Raw genomic sequence first — 23,842 nt, forward strand, 5'->3', positions numbered from 1 at the left:
ATACTCCCTGTTCTGCCTCCTCAGGGTTTCCATTATCAGGGACTGGCCCCTCCTTATCACATAAAGTAAACTTTTAACTTGCTTCCTCCTCCCTGTGGCCTCCCCTCTTCTGACCTCATGTACCCTTATGCTCATGCTCTTGTCTTACATATGGCCCTCTCTACATCTGCCTCTTAAAATCGCAGAGTAATTTGAGAAATGTGAATCAAAACTAAGATTTCATTCTCACTCCAGTCAGAATGGCAGCTATGAAAAATACAAACAACAATAGGTGTTGGCGAGGATGTGGGGGGAAAGGCACATTCATACATTGCTGATGGGACAGAAAATTGGTGCGACCACTATGGAAAGCAGTATGGAGATTCCTTGGAAAACTTGGAATGGAACAACCATTTGACCCAGGTGTCCCACTCCTCCGTCTATACCCAAGAGACTTAAAATCAGCACACTACAGTGACACAGACACATCAATGTTTATAGCAGCTCAATTCACAATAGCTAAACTGTGGAAGCAACCTAGATGCCCTTCAATAGATGAATGGATAAAGAAACTGTGGTACATATACACAGTGGAATATTACTCAGCATTAAAAGAGAATAAAATTATGGCATTTGCAGGTAAATGGTCAGAGTTGGACAATATCAAGCTAAGTGAAGTAAGCCAATCCACAGGATAAATTTTCTCGCTGTAAGAAGATGCTGATTCATAATGGGAAGGGGGGGACATGGGAAAAATGGAGGAACTTTGGGCAAAGGGAAGGGAGGGTAGGGAGGGGGCATGGGGGCAGAAAAGATGGTGGAATGAGATGGACATCATTACCCAGGTACATGTATGACTGCACACATGGTGTGAAGCTACATCATGTACAACCAGAGAAATGAAAAGTTGTGCTGCAATTGTGTATAATTAATCAAAATGCATTCTGCTGTCATATATACCTAATTAAAATAAATTAATTAATAAAAATGCAGAGTAATGCTGAATGATCTATTCCATAGAAATCCCCCTCCCAGAGCAGAACTTTGAATACTGGAAACACACAAAACAAATGTACAAAATAACCAATGACATGAATTGCTAGGCTAACTGATCTCCTTAGAGTTCAGGGTCCTGTTCAGCAAGTGCCAGGAGATCAGGGCTGTTCTTTCTTCACCAATCTGGTTGAAAGAAAATTTGCAAACATTCACTAGCTAAGCAAATACTTTCTCAGGCTTAGCAATGTGCTGGGCATTTCATCACACTGGAGAAGCGGAGGAAAGGAGGGTGGCAGCCAAGTCTTCTCTGGGTCCCTGACCCTGGGATGAACCACTTACATTCCAATCTCCTTTCCACTATGAAGCTACCTTTAGTTCCCAACAGAATGTTTGTCTCCATTTCAGAAAAATCTTCAAATAAAAATATTTTTCCATGCAAAATTCAACATGTCCTTAGTATCACTCAAGAGACAACAATCTATATAGGTAGAAAGGTTAGAGACATCAAGACATCTGATTTTAAGTATGATCCTACCATATATAGTAAGATTTGGTCCAAATCAATTGACCTGTGGTGGTCTCATTGTCCTCATGTAAAGAAATAAGACTAGATTTTTCTATTGGGTGTTTCATGCTCAGCACCCTACTAAGAAGATTATAAAATAAAGTATGTAGCTTACTCCATGGTCACTGATACAGTTTTTTTTTTTTTGGGGGGGGGGGTTGGGGGTGGCTATAGAAACATTTTGGAATGAAGAAAAAGAAGTGAAAGAACAGATGGATTAGACAAAAATGGTTCATATGCCAATTGTAGAAAGATCACTACCAGTCTTGGCTAATTGTGCTCTTGAAGTAAAATCACACACACACAATGTTTCACAATAGTCCAAACTACAGACTAAACTTCATGATCAAAGATTCTCATCACAGCCCTAGAATAGCAGGATTACAACTGGATTGACCAACAATAGGAAAAGGAAGAATGAAAGGCCACTCCTGTAAACATGAAGAGCATCTATCAGGACTATGGAAGGTAGTATCCTTGGTGATAAAAGCAATGGAATTATCTTCAGAGATCATTCAAAAATGACTCTTACTGCATTTTCTAAGAATTGATGGGAGGCATGCAACAATTCTCTAAAACTAAATGTCCCATAGACTTGTAAATGAATATGGAAAAATAGTATTTTTGTATAATAGTCACAATCATTTAAAAGCAATATGTAAATGGATATCTTTCACAAAAGAAATCTGTAGTTTAATGCATAAAGAAACTGCAATTGGCTGGGAAATGTTAAGACTTCATGTAAAGATATAAATCACATTCATGAATGTGAAATTTCAGTATTATAAAGACATCAATATTCAAACAACATACAAATAATAGAAATTAAAAATCTTGAAATTTTTAAAATGATTCTGATTTGCATTTAGAAAGTGAATGTATTTGATATATAACATACATATACATGAGTATATGTAGACATGTGTTTATTTGCAAAATAAGCTGTATAATAATATAATAACTTTCCATAAAATTGCTAAAACAAAATGAAATTAAAACAGGCAGAGCATGTAAATATAGTAAGGCTGTCAGAAAAGAATAATAAGACAGAATAAAGCAATACAAAACTGATTCTTGTATGTATTTAAGTATTTGTTAATCTACCAAATATTATCTGAATGAAGTAGCTTTTTTCAGGGGTATCAGGGATTGAACTCAGGGGCACTCGACCATTGAGCCACATCCCCAGCCTATTTTGTATTTTATTTAGAGACAGGGTCTCACTGAGTTGCTTAGCACCTCGCCATTGCTAAGACTGGTTTGGAACTTGCGATCCTCCTTTCTCAGCCTTCAGAGTTGCTAGGATTACAGGTGTGCGCAACCACACCTGGCATGAAGTGGCATTTAAGAGAAATAAGAGAAACAGTTGATTGAAGAATATTGGGGTAACTAGTTATCCATTTGGCAAATATGACAAGTTCCTCCACTTAAATTTAAAATTTTAATTTGAAAATTTTAACAATAGTTAATATTTGTTAAGCCACTACTAGGGGACAAGTGCTCTGTTAATAAGCTCTTATGAACACATGCATGATCATACACTATCTGTATAGCAACCCTGTTGGAGGATGACACATCTATTTTACACACATGAAGAATGTGTATATTCCCAGAGCAACACAGCTAGTGTGGACAGATCCAGGATTGGAACTCAGATCTGTGGACTCCTGGGATCTATCTAGGTTTTTTTCTTTTTTTCCTTTTTCTTTTTGACAGATAAATACAAATACAAAAGTTTTTAAATAAATAAAATACATTTTATTTTAAATATAAGTGCTAAAAGAAGCACACAGATGAATGTTTTCAATGTAGGGATACATGGTTGGCTTTATCAACCATGACAGCAACCACATATCTAAGAGATATAACTGTGTAGAATTTTCATACATCAAAGGCAAAACCAGAAAATAAAAATAAAACCAACTAAATATAATATCAAAAGGTGAAAAATAAGAAAAAATATGAACTGTACATGGTCATCAAAATAGTGTCTTAAAAGATAAGGAATGATTGAAGGGTATTATTTTCATAGTTCAGTTATTTCTTTTTACAAAGAAAGATTGTTTATAAGGTGTTTTCACTAACATTGGCAAGTGCTTTAGTTATAATGATAAAGTGCAAATTTATTTGCACAGGGATCCTTGATTATGGGGAAAATGTACACAAGAGAAGAGAGAGAATAAATAGAGCAGAATGATGGTTGTTTTGGCACTGGGAAAATATGATTTTATCTTTGTTGTTTAAACTTGCTTAATTTTCCCAATGTTCTAGAGTAAGCATCAGTGCTATTATCATCTGAAGAAACCACCGGGGACTTCTCCTTTTTAACTGTCTCTGAGGGGAGGGCTCGGGCTTGCTGTGAATCCTGCCTTCTCTGTCTTCTCAGGCTACCTGTAAGCAGTGGGGGTAGAGGTGGGTAAACACTTCCTCCACCCATGTGCAATTTCCCTTCATCCAGGCAGTTTTCTGTCTTAGCAAATCTATAATTCCACCAAGAAAGAAAAGAAACTACATATGTTTGTGCCTGTGCACATTTACCCAACGGACACAGTGAAACATAAATAACAGCTACATTATCTCTTATTGCTTGTAATTATTTTGTTTCTGCCAGAGGAAGAAAACAATAATGAAAAGATAAATAGAAGGATTTCAGCAGAAACATACACTTATTAATTCTTTTAAGAACTAAAATGACAACTCTGCTTTGTTTATTATAGCAGACCTTGAAAATTATACAAAGGAATAAAGGAAAAATACAAATTCTCCTGCTCAGCACCTTATTCTCAAAACACAGGATTTATGGAAGGAAGTCACACGATGGAAGGCACCCTGAATTCTCAGTTTAGTTCTAATTTCAGTTTCAGTACTAGAACTAGACTTTGTCCACTCTTTTGTTTAATGTCATGCTTAAGATAGAGCAACGTGGGACCTTGGTAAAACAACTAAATGAAGGCTTTACATTATCTCTGAGCACTACAAGAATCACCACTAGAAAATATAAAGGTACTGGTAGAACAGAGACATGCCCAGTGTCTAGCAGAAGATCCAGAACTCCTGGGTCCCTCCAAAGCGTCTTAAAATAATGTTGAGAAAATACCAATAAATAAATGTTTGTGACACAGCAGGACCCCTCATTGCGTGGACTCAAAGGCATCTCATTTTGAAGCAGGATAATAAGGTGTCCACATTTAAGAGAAACATACTGTCCTTCCTCTGTGAACAAGCAGCTCATTTGCAGAAGCCACACACACAACAGGCTCTCATGACCACAGGTGGCTGTGGGCAACGTGGTGGGTCTCCAAATAACCTTTGATCGGTTATTTTCCCTGCTTAGCCATAATGGTCCAGGTAACTGTTGGCATCCTACAGTCAGCTTACAACTCAGGATAGGTAGGACCTTGAGAGGTCATCAACAATGTTTCAATAAATTGTGCTCCGCTCCAGGAAGAAGTCAACTTCAAGATAATGTGCTTCAAAGGAAATTAATTTCCCACTGGTCTTACAACTTTGTGTTGTAAAAATCCCGGGATTTAAGACTAGGAATAGGGCTGAGGTGCTTTTGGAAATGTCTTAAACTAGTGTTTAAGAAAAGGAAAAAAAACTGTTAGAACATGGAGTTGTGAACCTTTCATAAAAGGTTTGCGTTGAATTAATCTTTATCCCTGGATTACCTCCATGATACAGCAACAGTGGTTGGTTTTTAAAAGGAACCACAGAAATAGGAAAACAAGAAATTCTCAGCAGTTAGTTTATGTTTTCTTTCTCTTAACTGCTGTTAGATCTGGAAGAGTCTTTGTCTTAGAGGGAACACGCCTGAGCCTGAAGGGCTCTCTGTGTAACTCTGCTGCACATGCATTTCCAAACCAGGCCAGGCTGTGAGGGCCATTCTCAACTACAACCTATCTAGATCCCAGCCCCCAAGGTGTGGCAGTGATTGTGTTGAGCCTTTATACTCAGATGTGGTGTTCTCCAGAAAACACCTCAGGCTTTCCATGTGGAACCTTGCATGCAGCTTTGTGAGGGACACCTCTTCTTGCTCTAAGGCACCTCTTCCTTCTCCAAGGCTCCCTACAGTGGGTGCTCTTGCACTCTTCCCTTCCAAAATAATTTCCATAGTCCATCTCTCCTTTCATCTTGCACTGAGGATTTCATTGAGAACACTTGGAGACTGTTTCCTCCTTGTTGTCATAGACTTTTTCTGGGACTAAGATGAGTGTCATTGTTGTTTTAGGCAACTTTTTGCTGCTATAATCAAAAAACCTGACAAAAACAATTTTAGGAGGACAAGTTTGTTTTAGGGCCTACAGTGTTCAGGGGTCTCAGTCCATAGATAGCTGGCTCCATTCCTTGAGGCTCGAGGTAAGGCAGGATATCATGGAGGAAGAGAGGGGCAGAGAGAAGCAGGTCAGGACATGGCCACCAAAATCCAGAGAGAGTGCCCCATTTCAATAAGGACAAAATATAAATACCAAAGATATGTCCCCAAGGACCCACCTCCTTTAGTCACACCCCACCTGCCTCCAGTTACCACCAAGGTAGTCCCTGTCAGGGGATTAATGCACTGATTGGGCTAAAGCTCTCATAACCCAATCATTTCACCTCTAAACCTTCCTCCATTAACTCACATATGAGCTTTTGGAGATACCTCACATCTAACCCATAACAACTGTCCATGTAGTTCTCAGCCCTGTTAAATTTGTTCAATTTCAAGGGCAAATGTTCTCTATTCCTTTTGCTAATGATCTACATACAGCTCAGAAGAAGTAGTTTTCCAGGATACAAATTCAAGGACCCTGCTTACATACACATATGCATGTACTCCCTATGTTAGGGTCCTTATCAGGAGATCTTATCATAGTCCTAGTAAAGCAAATGAGGAGGTCACTAGCCTGGGGCTGTCTCTATAGCTTGAGTTTCAATCAAACTGAACTTGGAAATATTTCTTGTAACCAACTAAAAGTGCAACAAACAAAAGTCCCAGCCATTCACAAATAGCCAACCAGCTTATTGATTACACAGTTAGACACCTCCGACTGGACCGCATCCAAATAGATCAAATGCTTCATCACACCACACCCAATTTAGGCAAACACCTAGCTTAGCCAACCCAATGACATTTCTACTTAAAAGCCACTAGAGTACAAGTCTCTGAACCTCTTTGGGGTTTTGAGGGCTATTGTATTCATGAATCATTCCTGGCTCAAATAAAGTCTGTTGAATTCATTTTGTCTAAAGTTTTAATTTTAACAAGTCTGAAAACCTAATTCCTACTCAAATTTGATCTATAATAAGTCCTTGATTATGTGTATAAAAATGTTCACTGGGTGAGGTGACACACTTTTGTATTCCCAGTGGCTCAGGAGGCTGAGGCAGAAGAATCGCAAGTTCAAGGCCAGCCTCTGTAACTTAGCAAGGCCCTAAGCAAATTAGGTAGACCCTGCCTCAAAATTAAAATAAATAAATAAATAGGCCTGGGGTTGTGGCTCAGTGGTAGAGTGGCCCTGAGTTTCAATCTCTAGTGCCAAACAAAACAAACCAACAAAAAACTGAAAGTTCAAAACAATATGCTGAGATACTGTTCCTTGAGCAACGCATTCTTTGGTATTAAATCTTCTATATACCATTTCTGAGAATTACAGGTTATCTATTTAATGCTTACTTCCTTTTGCAAAAAATAAAAAAAATAACAAAAACAAAATGTCCATTCTATGCTTGTTTTAAGTTCTGCCAATATGGAGCCATTCAGCTATCCACTCAGCTCTAAATTCCATCAACACTTTCAACTTCCTAGAAAATCCCATGATGGGATTATGATGTTCCGATCATGATGATTTGCCTTTGGCAAACCCTCATTTCCTTCAGTTTAGCTCCAGGTTCTTGTTGATGCTTCCTATCTTGGAGTATGTATTTTCAATATACCTCACCAGGAATCAAAAGAAGTGGTGAATTCCACCTTCTGTGGAATGCAGGATGAACACTGCCTTTACAGAGGGAATGGTGCTACTCCTACATGCCTAGGAAGATCCAGGATATCTCAGCTGTCCCCTCTGGGTGTTATGCCCCTCCTTAGGCATCGCTACCTTTTTCTAATAGTCCACAATTTGACTGATTATCTATTGCCGAGAACAAAATCCATTCATGTGTGGCTCAGGATGCTTCATCATCTGCCTACTTCACTTAAGACAATAAATCTGAGACTCAAAATTCCAGCTACAGACCCCAAAATAACTTTCACAGATTTCTAGTACTGGATTAAGAAAACTCATACAAAATCTGTGTTGCTGCCTTGGGAAAAACAAAATATATCACATGAGTATCTTAAGTGGTTGGTAATATTAAGTGTGTGCCAAGAATTAACATTTCATGTTTACACCAGATGTCAGGTAGAGTTGTTCTCTCACAGAGCTGTCAAAAAACATAACACAGAGAGAAAAGGGCAAAGATTCCTGGGGGAGGTTAGCAGTGCTTAAAGGTTATAATGATTGAAAACACTGCTTAAGGTCTACATCTATCACCACTTCAGGTGTCATTTCCTATCTCAAGTGGAAACAGAATAGACCTTCTTCAGAGGTTTGTGGAAGGCTATATGTTTTGGCAATAGAGTTAAAAACACGCATGGCTACTGGCACCAGCCAGAATGGGTCCCCCTTCATCTGAAGATCAGTGATTATAAATGATGGATGGACTGGTTCCCCTACCAGAAAACACCAGCCTGTTGTTATGACTAGAACAGATGTCATGTCATCCACACATAATTAATTGAATTTACAAAATGCCAGAAGTATATTAACTAGTCAAAGCAAACCTTTAATTTTCTTCCCCAGATTTCATACTGATATAATGAAGAAACTACCCACTAAATATCAAGAAGTCTACAGCCAGGCTGACTCTGAACAAATTCAGGCCAATACCACCTCATTTGCTCAAAGAAAATGTAAGAAGAGAGACCCCTCCTTTCCTCCCTCCTGGTCTCTGATTTCCCTTCTTTCTTTGCCTCCCTTCCTCCCTCCTTCCTTCTTTCCATCCATCTTTTCTTTCTCTTTGCAATGTGTCAGTACAGGATTTCATCTTTAATGAATATTCATATGGAAGTGCATTTACATATTTGAAGAGGAAGTTGTAGCTATTAGAAGGCTGTATACAAAGCCATTCCTAAACATCATTCTTCAACAGAGCACTCAGTAGGGAGTATATCCAACTTCAAGCAAGGTCAACATTTCCTAAAGGGAGCATCTCAGAATATTTGGTCCTGTGGGATGTTCCCTGAACACAGGGCTCTCTTCTCAAGTAAGTTTGGGAAATGCTGTGTGCTAGATTCCTCCTCTTGCGCATGTGAAGTTAGGATTAAAGGACTCTGGTAGCAAATGTTTCTTTCATTTGCTTTCCTCCACATTTATGAAAACATTTTTTAAAAATCACACTCATACTTTTCTATTATGCTTAAAACCTCTGCACAGGAACACACTGAAAATGCCACTTAGTGTGAGAGTGAACTCTGAAAATAACACTTCGATACAACCACAAATCTACAACAGAAAATGCGGAGCCCGCGCTGGCAGCTGAGTCTTAATGTTTACTAATTGTATCTACTGTATCAATCCGCCCATCCAAGAGTCCTGTCAGGGAGGCAGTAAGCTTACTGGTTTATGCAATGCAATCAGTAAATGAGTGATGGTACAGAAGGCCTGCAGCATGCTGCGAAAGAATTCAAAAGGAAATTTAAAAGCAGTAAGAGGAGTGTTCTGCAAAAGTGTAATATTTCCTAGTATGACGATGTCACCAAAAACATACAGTTTGTAACAAAAAGGGGTAAGAGACCCTCAAACTTTCCAGATTTACATAAAAATGGGCATTTGGGAAAATCAGTAGTTTGCTTGTAGCTGCAACAGAAGGATTCAGTACTATCCTACTTATTGTGCTTTTGGGGGGGCATCTTCACTAGAATGGGCTTTAGCTGACACCTGTCATTCATTTTTGAGGTTTACCTCTTTCCAGATAATATCAATCCCCAGCATTCCCGAGTTGGGGTGTATATTTAATGGACTCACTCATTATACACCTACAACTCTGCTGTGTTTAGCTGACTGGTTTGCCTCACACTGGGGACATAAAACATTTGCTAAAGAAAGGCAATAATGCAAACTAGATAAGAAGGGGAGATGCTTAATTACCTCAGAAAAGTATGTAAAGCAAATATGGAAAACTCCAGAATGGAGATGCTACTTTGAAATGCTGCAGGCCTCCAAGAGCCCATGAGGAGCGGCTTTAATTAGCCTTGTTTGGGATCATTTTATGTACTGCTGAACATAATAAAGGTGAATTTTTAAAGACTACAAATCATACCCTGTCTCTAAGATTTGTGTTCCCTTGGATTATGGTAGGAGTGGGGCTTATTCAATTTTTTTTTCATTTGGATTACTTGAATGTCCTTGAAAAGAACTTTGAAAATTTTGCTGACACAGATTTTCTTGTTTTTCTTCTGAAACTGTACAAGGTACTTTCTCTGTGGCAATCATCAGTGGGGGCCAAGCATCACCTTCACTCCTTGGGTGTGGCATGCAGGGGACCATCATCCTTCCCAGGCTGGGGGAGGGTGCCATTTATCATTATAACACATTGTAATTATTTCAATGTTTTCTTCTTGGTAAAGGTACAATATGATAAACTAGCTATTGTTTCTAGATCTCTATCAAATGGGGAAGAACTCACAGATGAGTGCAAAGTTCAGAGCAGGAAAAAAAATGAGAGAACATGATAAATCATAGTACTATTAAGAATTATTTTTTTCTTCTTCTCTATGTATGACAGGATGGGTTTTGGTTCATTTGATTAGCACTGGCCATGATATTTGTTCTGTAAATGGAATGAGGTAGAAAACTACAGATATATAATTATACACATATATATATGTATATGCTCACATATATATGTACACACATCTAATATATATATAATTATATATTACGTGTGAATTATATAATATATATATATAATATGTATTATGTGTCATACATAAATTATATAGCTTACATTTGATATGGGTAAATTATATATTTGTGAACAGAATAAAACACTGAATTTTCTCTGTATCATTTAAACAGTATGTCCTCATTAGAAACAACTTGTTTCCAAAACAAAGATGTCACATGGAAAACAGTTCCTCAAGGCTACAAGAACACGAAATAACCTTCATTATCATGAAACACTGAGGCTTTAGAGTCATTTGTTACTGCAACATAACGTAGTAAATGTTGACAGATACACAGCAAATTTCATATAAATGGTGGAAAATGTGTCTCTGTGGTTAATGGGCAAAGTGTGTCTGTGTCTAATGAACTTAACTTAAAGGGATATTAGGAATAAAGCCATGGTAAGAATTGTGGCCTGGAAATGGGAAATATATGTGACAAAAAATTTAATGAATTCAAATAAGAACTGCATTTTCTATTTTTTTAATGCAAGTAAAGTAAATGATGCTATTCAAGAGAGTCAGCTATGTTGCCAGAAAAATAATTGCCCAAGCCTCAAAACCGCCTTCCCCATTCATTTGAATCACTCAGCTGGCCCTGCAGACTCTGAAACTAGAGAGCTGACTACCACAAAGCTCTGTGAATCAGTTCAGAGACAGTCTGGAAGTCTCCCTGAAAGCTGCACATATGACCCCCTTTATAGTTTCTTACCTTTAAATCCTGCTATTTATTTCAATGTCCAACTTACTAATTTTAATGCAGAAAAACACATTGCAAATAAGAGATGAGTCTAACCAGAAAGGTTATTACCAATTTTGAAACTCATTTCTATAAGATTAATCTGGGGTTTACTCTAGAAAGAGACTCCCCCCTATACCCCCCTCTAGGATTCAACACTCAGACACGGACACACAATGACCACAACAACCACAATAAACAAATTCAAGTACTCCTGCACAAAGTGCCAAGCAGGACCTGTGAGTATCAAAATCTAGGCAAACTTAGCCAGGTGCCAAGAGGGGTAACTGTGAGCATCCACAAACACAGCAAATGCAGGGTGCCCACCCCTGCTCCACACCTGGGAAGGGGGAAGAGAGTCAGGGTGCCCTGTGATGCGCAGCTAGGCACACCAGCTATGCTGCTCCTCTGCTTTGCAAGGCAGTAGGGTTCATGAAGAAAAAGTGCTGCTGAGATAGGGACCACCCAGCTTGTCGATCAGTGAGCATCACTGTTCTGTATAAACCAAGAATCCATTCCCCTTTTTGAGTTTAAAATGTCCCATTTAATAAAATTCACCCACTAAAATACTTGGACTCTTACACTTGCTCCAGCATATATCTCTATCCTTTCAAACATTCAAATATGTATGACTTAAAGATAAAGTGAGACTCAAAGAGCACCGGAATCAAAAACCCCCTGGATCAGGAATAAAGAAGTAGATTCCCAGGAAAGCTGCCACTCTGTGGAGTTGGAATCTCTGGGAGTAGGACAGTGCAATCTAAATTTTACAAAAGTGCTCTAACTCCACTTGGTAAAATGGCTGACAGAGATTGCAAAGCACTGGCCTTAAGGCACAGGACAATGTCATGTGTTTCTTTGGTTCCCAAAGGACTTATTTATAAAAGCACAGATCTACGTCACAGTGGCAGAGATGTATTCTGCCAACAAGTTTCCACTGCCCCCTTGGCACAGGGTGGATTCCATTTCCTCATATCTTTGGCTCTCAGATGGGAACTTGTGACCAGGGACAAGACCACAGTAGGTTTAGAAACAGATTTTTGGAATCTCACTGAAAAACACACCATGCACAGGACCCCCTTTACAGTTGAGAACCTTTAAATCCTGGTATCATTTCAAGTCTAACGTGCTAAACTTAATAAGAAAACCATGTAGTAAATAAAATCTGGGTCCAACAAGGAAGGGGATCAATTTTGAAACTCCAGTCCTACTAGATTAAATTGGGTTTAACTCTACATAGCCACACCCCCTTGGGATGCAACACCTAATAACAGTGACAACCACAATCAACAAATTCACACCATCCTTGGGAGAGATGCCAAGCAGAGCCTGAGGTGCTCAGAAGCTTTGCAAATCTATCCAAGAGAGGTGTCCGGTCCTGTGTCCACAACAAGGACATTTGAGGATACTTGGGTGATATGTGGCCGCCAGCCCTACTCCATAAAAACCACAGCTCACCCTTTTCCCTCTGCCAGCTTGATGGAGTCAGAAAGATCAATCTTGGAAGTTATGCGTCCCAGTAGAAGAGCAAAGTGAAAGGAGCTACAGTCTTTTGGTCAGAAACACTCAACTTGAACTGACCTGAGCGAGAAACAGCACTTGGTGTGAGTGAGCTACACACATTTTCAGGTTTCTTGGTTGCAGCCGCTGGTGTTATCTTACTTAAAACACAAAGTGCACATGCACATAGTTTGAGAACAAAGCAACCAACACTTTTGCTCTTCTCTTTGTTAGTGCACAGATTAATTTTTAGGCTCCAATTAGTGGTGATACTACCATGTTTTTCTGCCTGATGATAAACAATGAATAATCATCCTCGGGTTTTTTTTTTATTTCTTTTTTTTTTTTTTTTCCTGGAGTGTGTCAGAAAACAAAGCCTTTACCAGATCTGATTTGCACTAAATTCACAACCTAATTTTTACCTAGAGGAGAAAACATCTGTCAAGCTCTGCCATTTTAAAGTAAATGCTTGCTGAAGCTCTGTCTCTGTTGCATGAATTTAAACTCCCAAGCTTCCACATGTAATTTTCTTGATGGGCTTAAGGCTCTGTCTGACTTTTGTCTGGGGGTGGATGGAATGAGAGGAAGGAGTACTCTGCTGTCTTTCGAGTGGGAGAAAATGATTTTCTCATCATACCATGGCAGACCATTTAGGGCATCTGAGAGTGGATTGGGAAGAAAAGGCCTGAAGCATGGCTACTGGGATAAAAAAATGTGAGGGATGGCTGGTGGCATCTCTGATCTTTGGGAGAAGTTCACCCATGGACTTAAAGTGTGAGCAGTAGTGAATGAATCCATAGTTTCTTCAAATTGTCTTCCATGACCCCGACTCTCTCCAGGGCTATGTGTGATGTATCAAAAAAAGGATGCTGGGATAGCCCATGGGGCAGCTGTCAAATGTGTAGCTTTTGTGACTTTTTTTTCTTCCTATTCTCCATAGCTTGGTTTCATTCACACTACATGTACACATAGATAGATACACACACACACATACACACACACACACACACACACACACACACACACAGTGGTGTAGCCGTAATCATAATGCCCATTGCAGAAGATATAAACCTTTGCTTGCAAGAAACAGAAGCTTAAGTAAAGGCGGGATTGCAATATCTGGATGCAGGCAGGCAGGGCTCTATCTCTGCTCCCTGAACAACAGCTTTCCCAGCTGCCTACTGCACATGATAAGAAGGAACAGCTTAGAGTCCCCCAATTCAAAATTACAGACTCTCAGGTCAAGTACCAAGATCCCTGGAGAAAACATCTGATTGGCCCAGCTTGTGGCAGGTATATCCCTTGGGCCAATCAGTGGAAGTGAGATGAAACAGGGTACCTGCAAGCTCTACTTGTGCCTGTGACGAGGGAGCCCCAGGGAAGGTCCATCACTGATGCTCCCACAGTTTGGACACCTCAAAGGCAGCCCTATCCTCCATCTCTGAACATAACTGTCCTGTTACAAAGCAATCAAGTCTTCACCTTCAACCACAGAGAATCCAAGAAGCAGAGAAACCAAGCCATTTGCTAGAATCATGTTTTCCAAAGTGGTAAAACATTTCCAGGCAAGACAGTCCCCTGAGGTGCAGGCAGGAGGAGAATCTTCATAGATTTACTTCTATATAGTTTTAATTTGTACCCTTCCAAAGGGTAAATATTTCTAAACTTGCAGTATATTTCTATCTATGTAGATAAACCATGTATTTCAAACAATTCACATGAATTACCTTCTTAAATTCTCTCAAAGATAGCAGAAGGCTAGGCGCTATGGCCTTCCCCCATTACAGAAAGAAACAGATACAGAGTTTAGGCTACCTGCCTCAAATTCCACAGGTAATAATGCTAGGTTCAAGATTGGAATTCAAGTGTAATAGCTCTGCTGATAACATCTATGGTGTGTGTGTGTGTGTGTGTGTGTGTTGAATGATGCTTAAAAATGTTTTAGTTATACCATCAGGAAGATTTGAAGAGCCCAGTTCTAGAGGCTGAAAAATGTGTAACCTTTAAAAAAAATGCAAAACTTAAGAGTGTGAGCATAAGAAAATAGTTCATATTTTTCATCACAAAGCAATGGACCTAGACCTGAAGACCACATCTGGTGCTTTGTGAGTTTGCAGGAATCACAGCACTGCCCTGAACCTCAGCTGGTCAACACAGAATGAGAGTGCTTTTTCTCTCCTTGCATAAACCCAGTACCACTAAAAATTGCACCTATTATTATCATTCCAGAGCTATTGGGTTAGTTACCAGCAAACACCTGTCCTGTTCCCTAGAGGGGCAGAAGTCCCTACAAATAGGGAATCACCTAATTATCTTTCAATTTACAGCAAAGTCAGCTCAGTTTTTCACCTGGGGAGTGGTTTTTGATGAAACTGAACAAACACTGATTTGAAAATATTCCTATAAAGTTTATCACAGCAATGCTCTCAGATTTTTCTCTCTATTTAACATCAAGCTTATCCAAGTGAAGGGTCATATTTATGATGGTAAGATGTACAATACCTTCCACACATCAGTGGTTACTTATTGGCTGCATGAACAAATTAATGCATGAATAAAATGAATGGATAGATGGATGGACAGAGTGATGGATGAATAGACAGATGGAGAAAAGGCAGGCAGGAAGACATGCAAGATGAGTATTTTTAATTCACGTTTTCCACATTCCAGCAATTCGAGAAACTCAGGATTATTCACCTTCATTCTCCACTATGAAGTGGCTGAGCATCCATTAGGATTATCCATTACAATGACCACTTCTTTCAGAGACCTAAACATATCCTAGTCATCTATACAATAGTGCCTGAGGTTTATGCACAATTGATTCAGAACATATGTGTCTCAATGCACTATTAATCCACTAATATTTTAGACTCTAGAAAACGTTAACAGTTACATAAGCATTGACATATATTCAAAACACAGTTTTGCAATTGTGATATATTGTTCATTCAGTCTATAGATGGATTCTCTAATTCTGCCATGGCCTGTTAAATTAACTCTAGTTAGAAGCAATATAATAGAAACAATGCTTTGAGATACAGATGCTAATTCCTCCATAACCTACAGTTTTAGTTTTTGCAGCTGTGACCAAAAGACCTGACAAGAACAATTAGAACAGGACAACTGGTTCATGGTTTCTGTTGATGATCAGCCAACTCCATAGTGCTGGGTCCAAGATAAGGTACAACATCATGGCTGAAGGGCCAGGTGGAGGAAAGCTGCTCAGGCTCAGGACATGGCAATTAGGAAGTGGAGTGAACTCCATTCATCATGGACAAAATACATACTTCAAAGGCACACCCTTAGTGACCTGCCTCATCCAGCCACACCCCACCTGCCTATGGTCACCACCCAATTAATTCATATCAGTAAATTAATGAACTTATTAGGTTAAGGCTCTCATAACCCAATCATTTCACCTCTGAACTCCCTTGCATTGTCTTACACATGAGCTTCTGGGGATACTTCATGTCGAAACCATAACACTTACCAATCACCTACTTCTTCATATCATCTTAACAGTATGGATGTATGAGAGATGCTATGCTATCACTTGTGGGCATTCTGCCTTGTGGAGATGGAAGCCACTGGGTTCTTGGAGAAAGAGTCCACCCTTGACCACTGAGGCAAGTGCGATGGGAGTCATGAAGGTCATTCTGCTTGGGAACACAGTATATATTCTTGACTTCAGAAGTTTGAAAAGGTGGCAGGTGCAGTGGCACATGCCTGTAATCCCAGCAGCCTGGGAGGCAGAGGCAGGAGGATCATGACTTCAAAGTCAGCCTCAGCAAGTTAGCAAGGCCTTAAGCAACTTAGAAAGACCCTGTCTCAAAAAAGGCCAGCTAGGGATGTGGCTTAGTGGTTAAGCTCCTCTGGGTTCAGTCCCTGATATTAAAAAAAAAAAAAAAAGTTTGAAAAGAACTTCCACTGTAAGTTTGAGTGGATTCCAAGCAAAATGTAGGGAAGTGTAGTTCAAGGGAAACTGAGTTCTCCTAATACTAGGTGATGTCAAAATTATACATTACACTATTCTAGGATGTTATTGTTTAGATTCATAATCACATTTAACACTAGGCAAATACCTCAGTGCCCTGTAGGTCTACAGCTACTGGAAACATTTTTTACAGACATGAAAATTCTTATTTGGTCCCATCTAAGCCATCTGAGATGACTTCTGGTTTTTTTGGTCTCTTCATCTTGGGGGAAAAATAATAAAATAATAATAAAGATGTTGGTAGAGAGGGTGTAAATCCCATGCCATCTGCTTATGTTGCTAACAGTTTTCACCTCGGTCACACCAGGATTTACAAAGCAATTTTTAGCATCGAGGGGCTCCAGCCTCTACTACCTGCTATTTGACATCTCACGTTCTTCTTTTCACGTCCTGAGGGTGATGTGGTTGTAGGCAGATGGCAGGGTACAGGGCTAAATTTTCAAGAAGATGCATGTAGCACAGATGTGGGAAACTGGCTCAGGCACCAAAGTGGCTTGTTGATTAAACTCAAGGGCAGCCTTCAAAGCAGAGCGTATCCTCTCTCTGAATACATTTTACCAACCATCACTGGGTAAAATAGAACTCTTTATTAAAATGTGTGTATAGAATAACTTGATTAACCTATGAATTCCTCTAATTAGTATTCATCACGAGGTGACCATGAATTAGTCTTGTGACCTTTTTATAATAGGGTAATTTTTCTCATGCATTTGAATTTCTAATGATTTTGTGATGCTATCAGGAATTGCACTGTAAGTACACTAATTGACAGTTTTCACACTATTGGTAACTGAATTAATAATTAAACTACAGGTAACCTGTATCCAGTTCCTTATTTCTGGTTTGTCAAGTCCTGGTTTCCCGAATAATTTTGGAATACCATTTCCTCTTACAGAGTTGACGATGAATAGGAAGTGGCAGAAAAACATGACAGAATGAATGGCAGATAAAAATCCTCTCAGGGACAATCAGCTGTGGATGCACTATCTGCAGACACCAAGGAAAGATTCCCAAATTCCTCCTACCATGAAATAAGTTCTCCTCTTATGGCATCAGATAGATTGAGACTGCTCTTGATTTGTAAAGTAGCACAGGTACTGCTGATTTTTATAAATTATCTGCATCCAATATTTAACAGAATTTGAATAATGTATACAAGTTCCCTACTTTGGGATACTTATTTAGTCTCTTTCTATGTCTATCTCCCTAATTTATTTAGGGAAAAAAACTGCTGGTTCTTTTTTCTTTCTCTTCTTCTTTTCAAGAAAAAGAAAGTTACAGATTTATTTCACCAAAAGAAGAGATTTTAATACAATTTTATTTTGGCTAATAATAGAAAGAAAACTAGAACTCAATGCAAAACAAAAAAGCAGTCAGTGCTGTCTATTACTAAATAGTGTAGCAGTAGTTATTATAGATCATGTTGCTGGATATAGGAAAATATAAAACCAAAACCAAACACAAACAAAAATCTCAATTGTTGATTCTAACCCCACAACCTCTAAATCCGCAAGTGAGAGATACTTTTCTCATGTGGGACCCTCACAACCCCTCAAGTGTTCCCTGCACGGAGCTGGCAGAAAGAACATGGTGGGGGTAGAAGAAAGCTGTGTAGCATATATGACATCGTTCATAACTGGAAGCTGTATAGCACATGTAACCATGTTCCTTTATGCCTTTCAAAGAAATTCCACAGCTCTGGATGAATCTACAAATGCTAGCCAAGTGCTTCGCCACTGAGCTGAACCTCTAGGCCTTTTTTGTTTTTATTTTGAGACAGGGTCTCCCTGTCTGCTCAGATTGGCCTCCAACTTGTGATCCTCGTGTCTTCATCTTCTGAGTGGCAGAGATGACAGGTATGCACCACAGAGCCCAGCACCACTGTTTCTTTATATCTTGGTATTTCCATCTCATTGTGACTATGAAAACAGAAGCATGACCACAGAGATATTGGAGAAATCACAGCTTTTTGAGAAAGAAAAACACCAAACTGTTGGCGAATCCCATCTCTACCTGTTAGTGTTGTGCAATTTAATTTCAAAATCCGAAAATCAGTTCTTGACAAAGTTTTATGTAGTCTATGATACCTAAGCCAAATCCAAGTTGGAGACTGTGTTTGCATTCATATCACACCTAGCTGTGGGTTAAAATCATGATCCCTTTTATATTTGGGACTTTGGGGCCATCATTAAAAGAGCATCTGTGTCCCTTTAGCCCTGGGACTTAGAAAGGAAAAAAAAAAGATATGATTTTTAGGAGATGGTAAAAATATACAAGTGGGATGGACACCTGGGACATCTCCAAACAAGGAAATAAATCAGGATGGAGAGCATCTTGAGAATGTGTGCCAAGCTTGAGGGGTCAGGGGGCAGTGGGATGACACCCTCAGTAAAGACTGTATTTTGGTCCTGATGTGCCACATGTCGTATAATGTAAAGGCTGAGAAAAGAGCCAAGGAAGAAAAAAGGCTGAGAGGGCAGAGGGAGTTACAGGAAAATCATTATGGGCTTCATAAAACAGAACAGGCAGGTTAGGGTCTTGCTTCTCGGAGTGCCTGTGAACCAGGAGTGTCAGCTTCCCAGGACAGTCTGTTAGAAATAAAGGATCTCAGACACCACCTCAGACCGGCTTACTCAAACCTGCATTGTATCAAGCCCTGAGTCAATTCATTCGTACTGAACATCTCAGGAGCAGTGGGCCAGAGCACGCCAGAGTTAAGCTTTGGTTGAATTCAGGGGACAGTTCTGTGAACGTGATGTCTCAAGTGCTTCTGCAAACAATGGGCTTAGTATTAAAGTGAAATTGTTCACTCTGCTGTCTCCAGTGTGAAAGGACAGACACCAATAACTTGGAATAGGGTTGCTTCTCTGAGGACTTCTTGCCTCATCACTTAGAAAATAGCTATAGGGATAGTTCAGAGCTTCCATACTGGAAACAGTCCTGGTCAGGAGCTGATCACCAAGCTTCTAGTTTCACCTACTCACAGCTCTGTGTTCCACTGGAGTCTACTTCCTGCTCTGAGCTTCACTTTGCAAACCCCCATATTGCAGCCCTAAGCAAAAGTGGGGAGGCTTTGAGCTGAGACTGATCTCCTGTCTCATAAATCATTCCTGAGCAGGAAATTTAGGATCAAGGCATTATCCTTGTCTGAGGGCTCACTGCCTTGACACCTCCAGTACTGAGCTTCCAGATAACCTTAGATTGGTACTCATCCTGGTCCTCTGTATTCTTTTAACGAATCTCACTAGCAGATCATTTCCACAGAGGACTAGCACACTTCTTATATCTATGCAGCACTCAGAGACAGAGCAGTGCTATTACTCTTGTGATCCTCATTGTCACCACCATCATCATCATCATCATCATCACCACCACCAGCACCATCACCCACCACGCTTACTCAGTTAGGCCACTCGAACAGGAAACATGACAGATGAATAAAATATGGTCACATCTTTAGGAATCACAATAACAAGTTGAAACATTTTTAACCATACAGAAAGGACCACAGAGAAACAAGGAACATGGAGTAACTAAAGATAACACAAAATGGCCAAGACAGAAGAGTCAAAGCATGTCCTGCAGGGGCTGTGGGAGTTTGTGAGGAGAGAACCCAGTGAACCCCAGCAAGGCAAGAGCTCTCTGAAAGCGTTTCTTGCCTGAATTGATAAACCCCGGAGACTCCACCACAGGAGCTCCCAACCTGACTCAAACCTTGCCTTCTGAAAGTCCCACAGTCATTCTTGCAGGGATGAAGCAAGGCGATTCCAGCTGTTAGAGACAGAACTCACTTTGATCTCAATGTGCCTTTACCTTTCCAGTTGGCACCCAGGGCATTTTGGTTGCTAGATGCCGATACCTTGGGAAATGGAGTTTCCTGTAGATTTTCAACAAAACATTTATAACTGTCCAAATCTAAAAGAGGATTCATTTATTCATTTCATGAGTGCATTCACTATTCAATTGATATTTACTGACTGCCAGTAATAAATGAGCTTTGTGTAATTGTACAAAGCAACTGCTGACATAGGCCTGTCCTCCAGTTGCTCATAAGACAATGTGTAATGACCTTGGATGCGAATTGTGAGCATTCAGCATGAGGGAGATTGGATCAATGAGAATCACATTTTTTTTTGCATCTAAATCTGCCCCTAAAGCCTTCGTACTTTTCCTGTACAATCTAGCTTGGGGGAAGGTATGCTTTTGGCTTTTGCTACTGGTTCTCTCCTGCATGTTCCAAGTTCTTAAGGGTGAATATGCCACATCTGGGAAGATGTCTTTCCTTTTCTATCCATCATCTAACTAGACTTCCACAGTCACCCCATGCAAGTGCTTTAAAAGTGAACAGACAGCCATGTGGAACCTCTAAAGGCAGAGGTAAATCAGGATGCCATTACATAGGAGAGCTGGGCTTGACCAACATTTTCCAGTTTGGTAACATTAGAAAAGATTCTTCTTTTGCACCATGATTCATCCAACAGCTTTTCAAAAACACATTCACTATTCACTCTGCACATGCTAAGTCCAACAAAAGCTTCTTCCTTTTGTAACAATGGGTATATACAATCATAAACTTACTGAACTAAGATCACTCAGCCAGAGGCTTAAATTGGGTCAATTTTTCTAAATCTCTCCATGGAAAAGATTATCCAGCTATTATTTTCTGATGCTTTGGATCAATATGATTTTAAATTATTTTGATACTTTCTAGGTGTCCCTCTAGTCATCTTTATTTCTATCTAACATATCTCCCTGTCTCTTTTCTCATAATAAAATCATTCTTTTCTACTAGAAACTGCTTTTTTTTTCTCATTCTAATGCTCACTAGTAGGTGGAGCCCATCTGTTCCTAAGCTGCATGGATGATCCCATGGAGAAGGCTCAATCGATGAGTCTCAGGAGCCACTGAGAAACATCTAGTTCATTAGGGTCATCAGTATTAAGGATGGGAAGAGACTGCAGGAGCCAGATGCCACCTTTGTCTCCAGAAGAAATGCACAGGAGAAAGTATCGAACACAGAGAAAGAAGAGCCAAGAAGAGCAGAGAACAAAAATAGTCTGTGGGATTGGTTGGACCCTGGATCTAGCACATTGGACTCTCAAGAGCAGATGCTTGAAAAGAATTTGGAAGAAAAGCTTTTAATCAATGATGAAACCTGAGAATGAGAGCATGCAGAAGCAGAATGGAGGAGACAAAGAAACTGAATTGTGATGTGGTCCATCAGAGACCTGGCCATCATACAGGAGGGGTGAATTGAATATTTGCCATCAGAATTTCCTAGCATCAATCAAAAATGGCTTACCTGTCACATCCCCCTTATTGAGATACCAGATGCCAGCTGAAGGGGTGACCACAGGCGAGCGGCTCTGTATGCTAAGAGCTGTAGGCCATCACTGCCCCCCACTGTCCCCCACAGCACAGCAGCAGGTCCTTCAGGTGGCACAGATCTTTGTACACCATACACACAGAGCTACTGGAGGCCACCTGACAGTCCAGTTATGTGAGCCAGTAAACCCCCCAATTTCTTGACCCCAGTTACATTTATCTGCCATCAAAAGACCCTATGCTTACCTCAAAGTTAAAGCTGCTCTGGACCTTCAAGAATTCTGGAAAAACCTATACTACTATTGTGGACTAGGGAAGCTGAGACCCATGCCAGCCAACATGGTGGAAATCCTGTTACCTGAGCCCCAACCCGCAGATTTTACATGGTCAGTTAATGAAGATGGGAGATGTGTGTATAATTAGGAGGAGAGTTTAAGATCAAAATCAATAAACAAAATAAAATAAAATCCATAGTACTTCCACTTGAATAAGCTTCACCATGAAGAAGGTTTTTCTCAGTCTCATCTTTGGTCAGAATGATCTTCCCTAACTTACTCATCTCTCTGTGATTCTCATCCTCTCAATAACAGAATGTGTTTATTTCTCGGAGAACAGTGATTTATACATTAATAATGCCCTCTTTGTTCCCACAAGTGACCATGTTCACAACAGTAAGCAGGAGAGGAAAATCAAACCAGCACTCCAGGCACATACTGGGGAGCTAATTAAATTATTTTCATATGTGCTAAAGTTCATTTTCACCCTGGGTAGAGATGCTGTTTAGCTTCTGAATTTCTAGCAGTACATTTCAATTTATATCAATGTCCTTTAGACCAGTGTTATTTCAATTTATACCAATGTAGCATAAAATTTGCAGTTCTAGCAGTCCAATGAAAATTATGTGAATGTGCACACATATATCATACTTATGTGTACATAATACAGATATCGGAGATGCAGGGCACATACTCTGTGATTGGTGCCATCCTCTGTGTTTGTTGCATGAATATGTGTGTGAGGGAGGGAAGGAGGATGATCGCTAGTAAAAACTTCAATCAGTATCATGGTCTAAAGCTAATAATAATAATGGTGCAAGAATAAAGTATTATTCAGCACTGTTGTATAATCAAAATGGATTTGATCTCTCATGCCTTTGAGACCCTGCCTGTTAGGATGTGTAAATTGAGTTTACAAACTTCTCTAGATGGACTATCTTTTGTAGACTGTCTCACATTCTTACTCAGTTGACAGAATCTAAGGCTCGGGTTAGCAGGTTTCTCAGGGTAATTTACAGAAGCAATAACACTGTGGCTGCTGCAGGCCTTGCCCTGAAACTTAGCAAATAACAAAAGCAGAAGCAGGGCGCTACTTACCACCCGAGTGTGGCGGGGGCCCGCAGAGAAGGACGACGCCCTGGCCTTCGCGCACTGACACTGCACTTCTCATTTTGGTTTTAAAATTTTCAAGATCTGATTCGAAAACAAACAAACAAAAAAACTGAATTTCAGGGAAAAAAAGAAAAGAAAATTCAATTTTTCATTCCAAAATGTTCCTGTCTTTTGGAAAACAATTTTGAAGCCTCTTCTCAGGAGCCTCTAGAGGAGAATATTTGCCTTCAGGAAGAAAAACAGGATTTTGATTTCTTTATTATGGCTTCTAGGAAACCAGCAACTCAATATGAATATACAGCCATCAAGCTCACATACTGGGTTAGCATCAAGACAGTGCCCACTATCCAAAAAGCAAAGTACAGGTGAAAATGATAACACAATT

At 39.7% G+C, this 23,842-nt stretch overlaps 1 protein-coding gene across 1 annotated transcript in view; it reads right to left on the reverse strand.

Moving 5' to 3' along the window:
• Positions 1-23,842, reverse strand: part of Cntn3 (contactin 3) — a 212,956-nt gene that overhangs the window by 115,577 nt on the left and 73,537 nt on the right. Inside the window, exon 4 of the mRNA XM_026392682.2 lies at positions 23,443-23,538. Within this exon, the coding sequence (XP_026248467.2) occupies positions 23,443-23,538 (96 nt within the window). The remainder of the gene's footprint in view (positions 1-23,442; positions 23,539-23,842) is intronic.

The sequence above is a fragment of the Urocitellus parryii genome, chromosome 16 (assembly GCF_045843805.1).
Source record: "Urocitellus parryii isolate mUroPar1 chromosome 16, mUroPar1.hap1, whole genome shotgun sequence".
Lineage (NCBI taxonomy): Eukaryota > Metazoa > Chordata > Mammalia > Rodentia > Sciuridae > Urocitellus > Urocitellus parryii.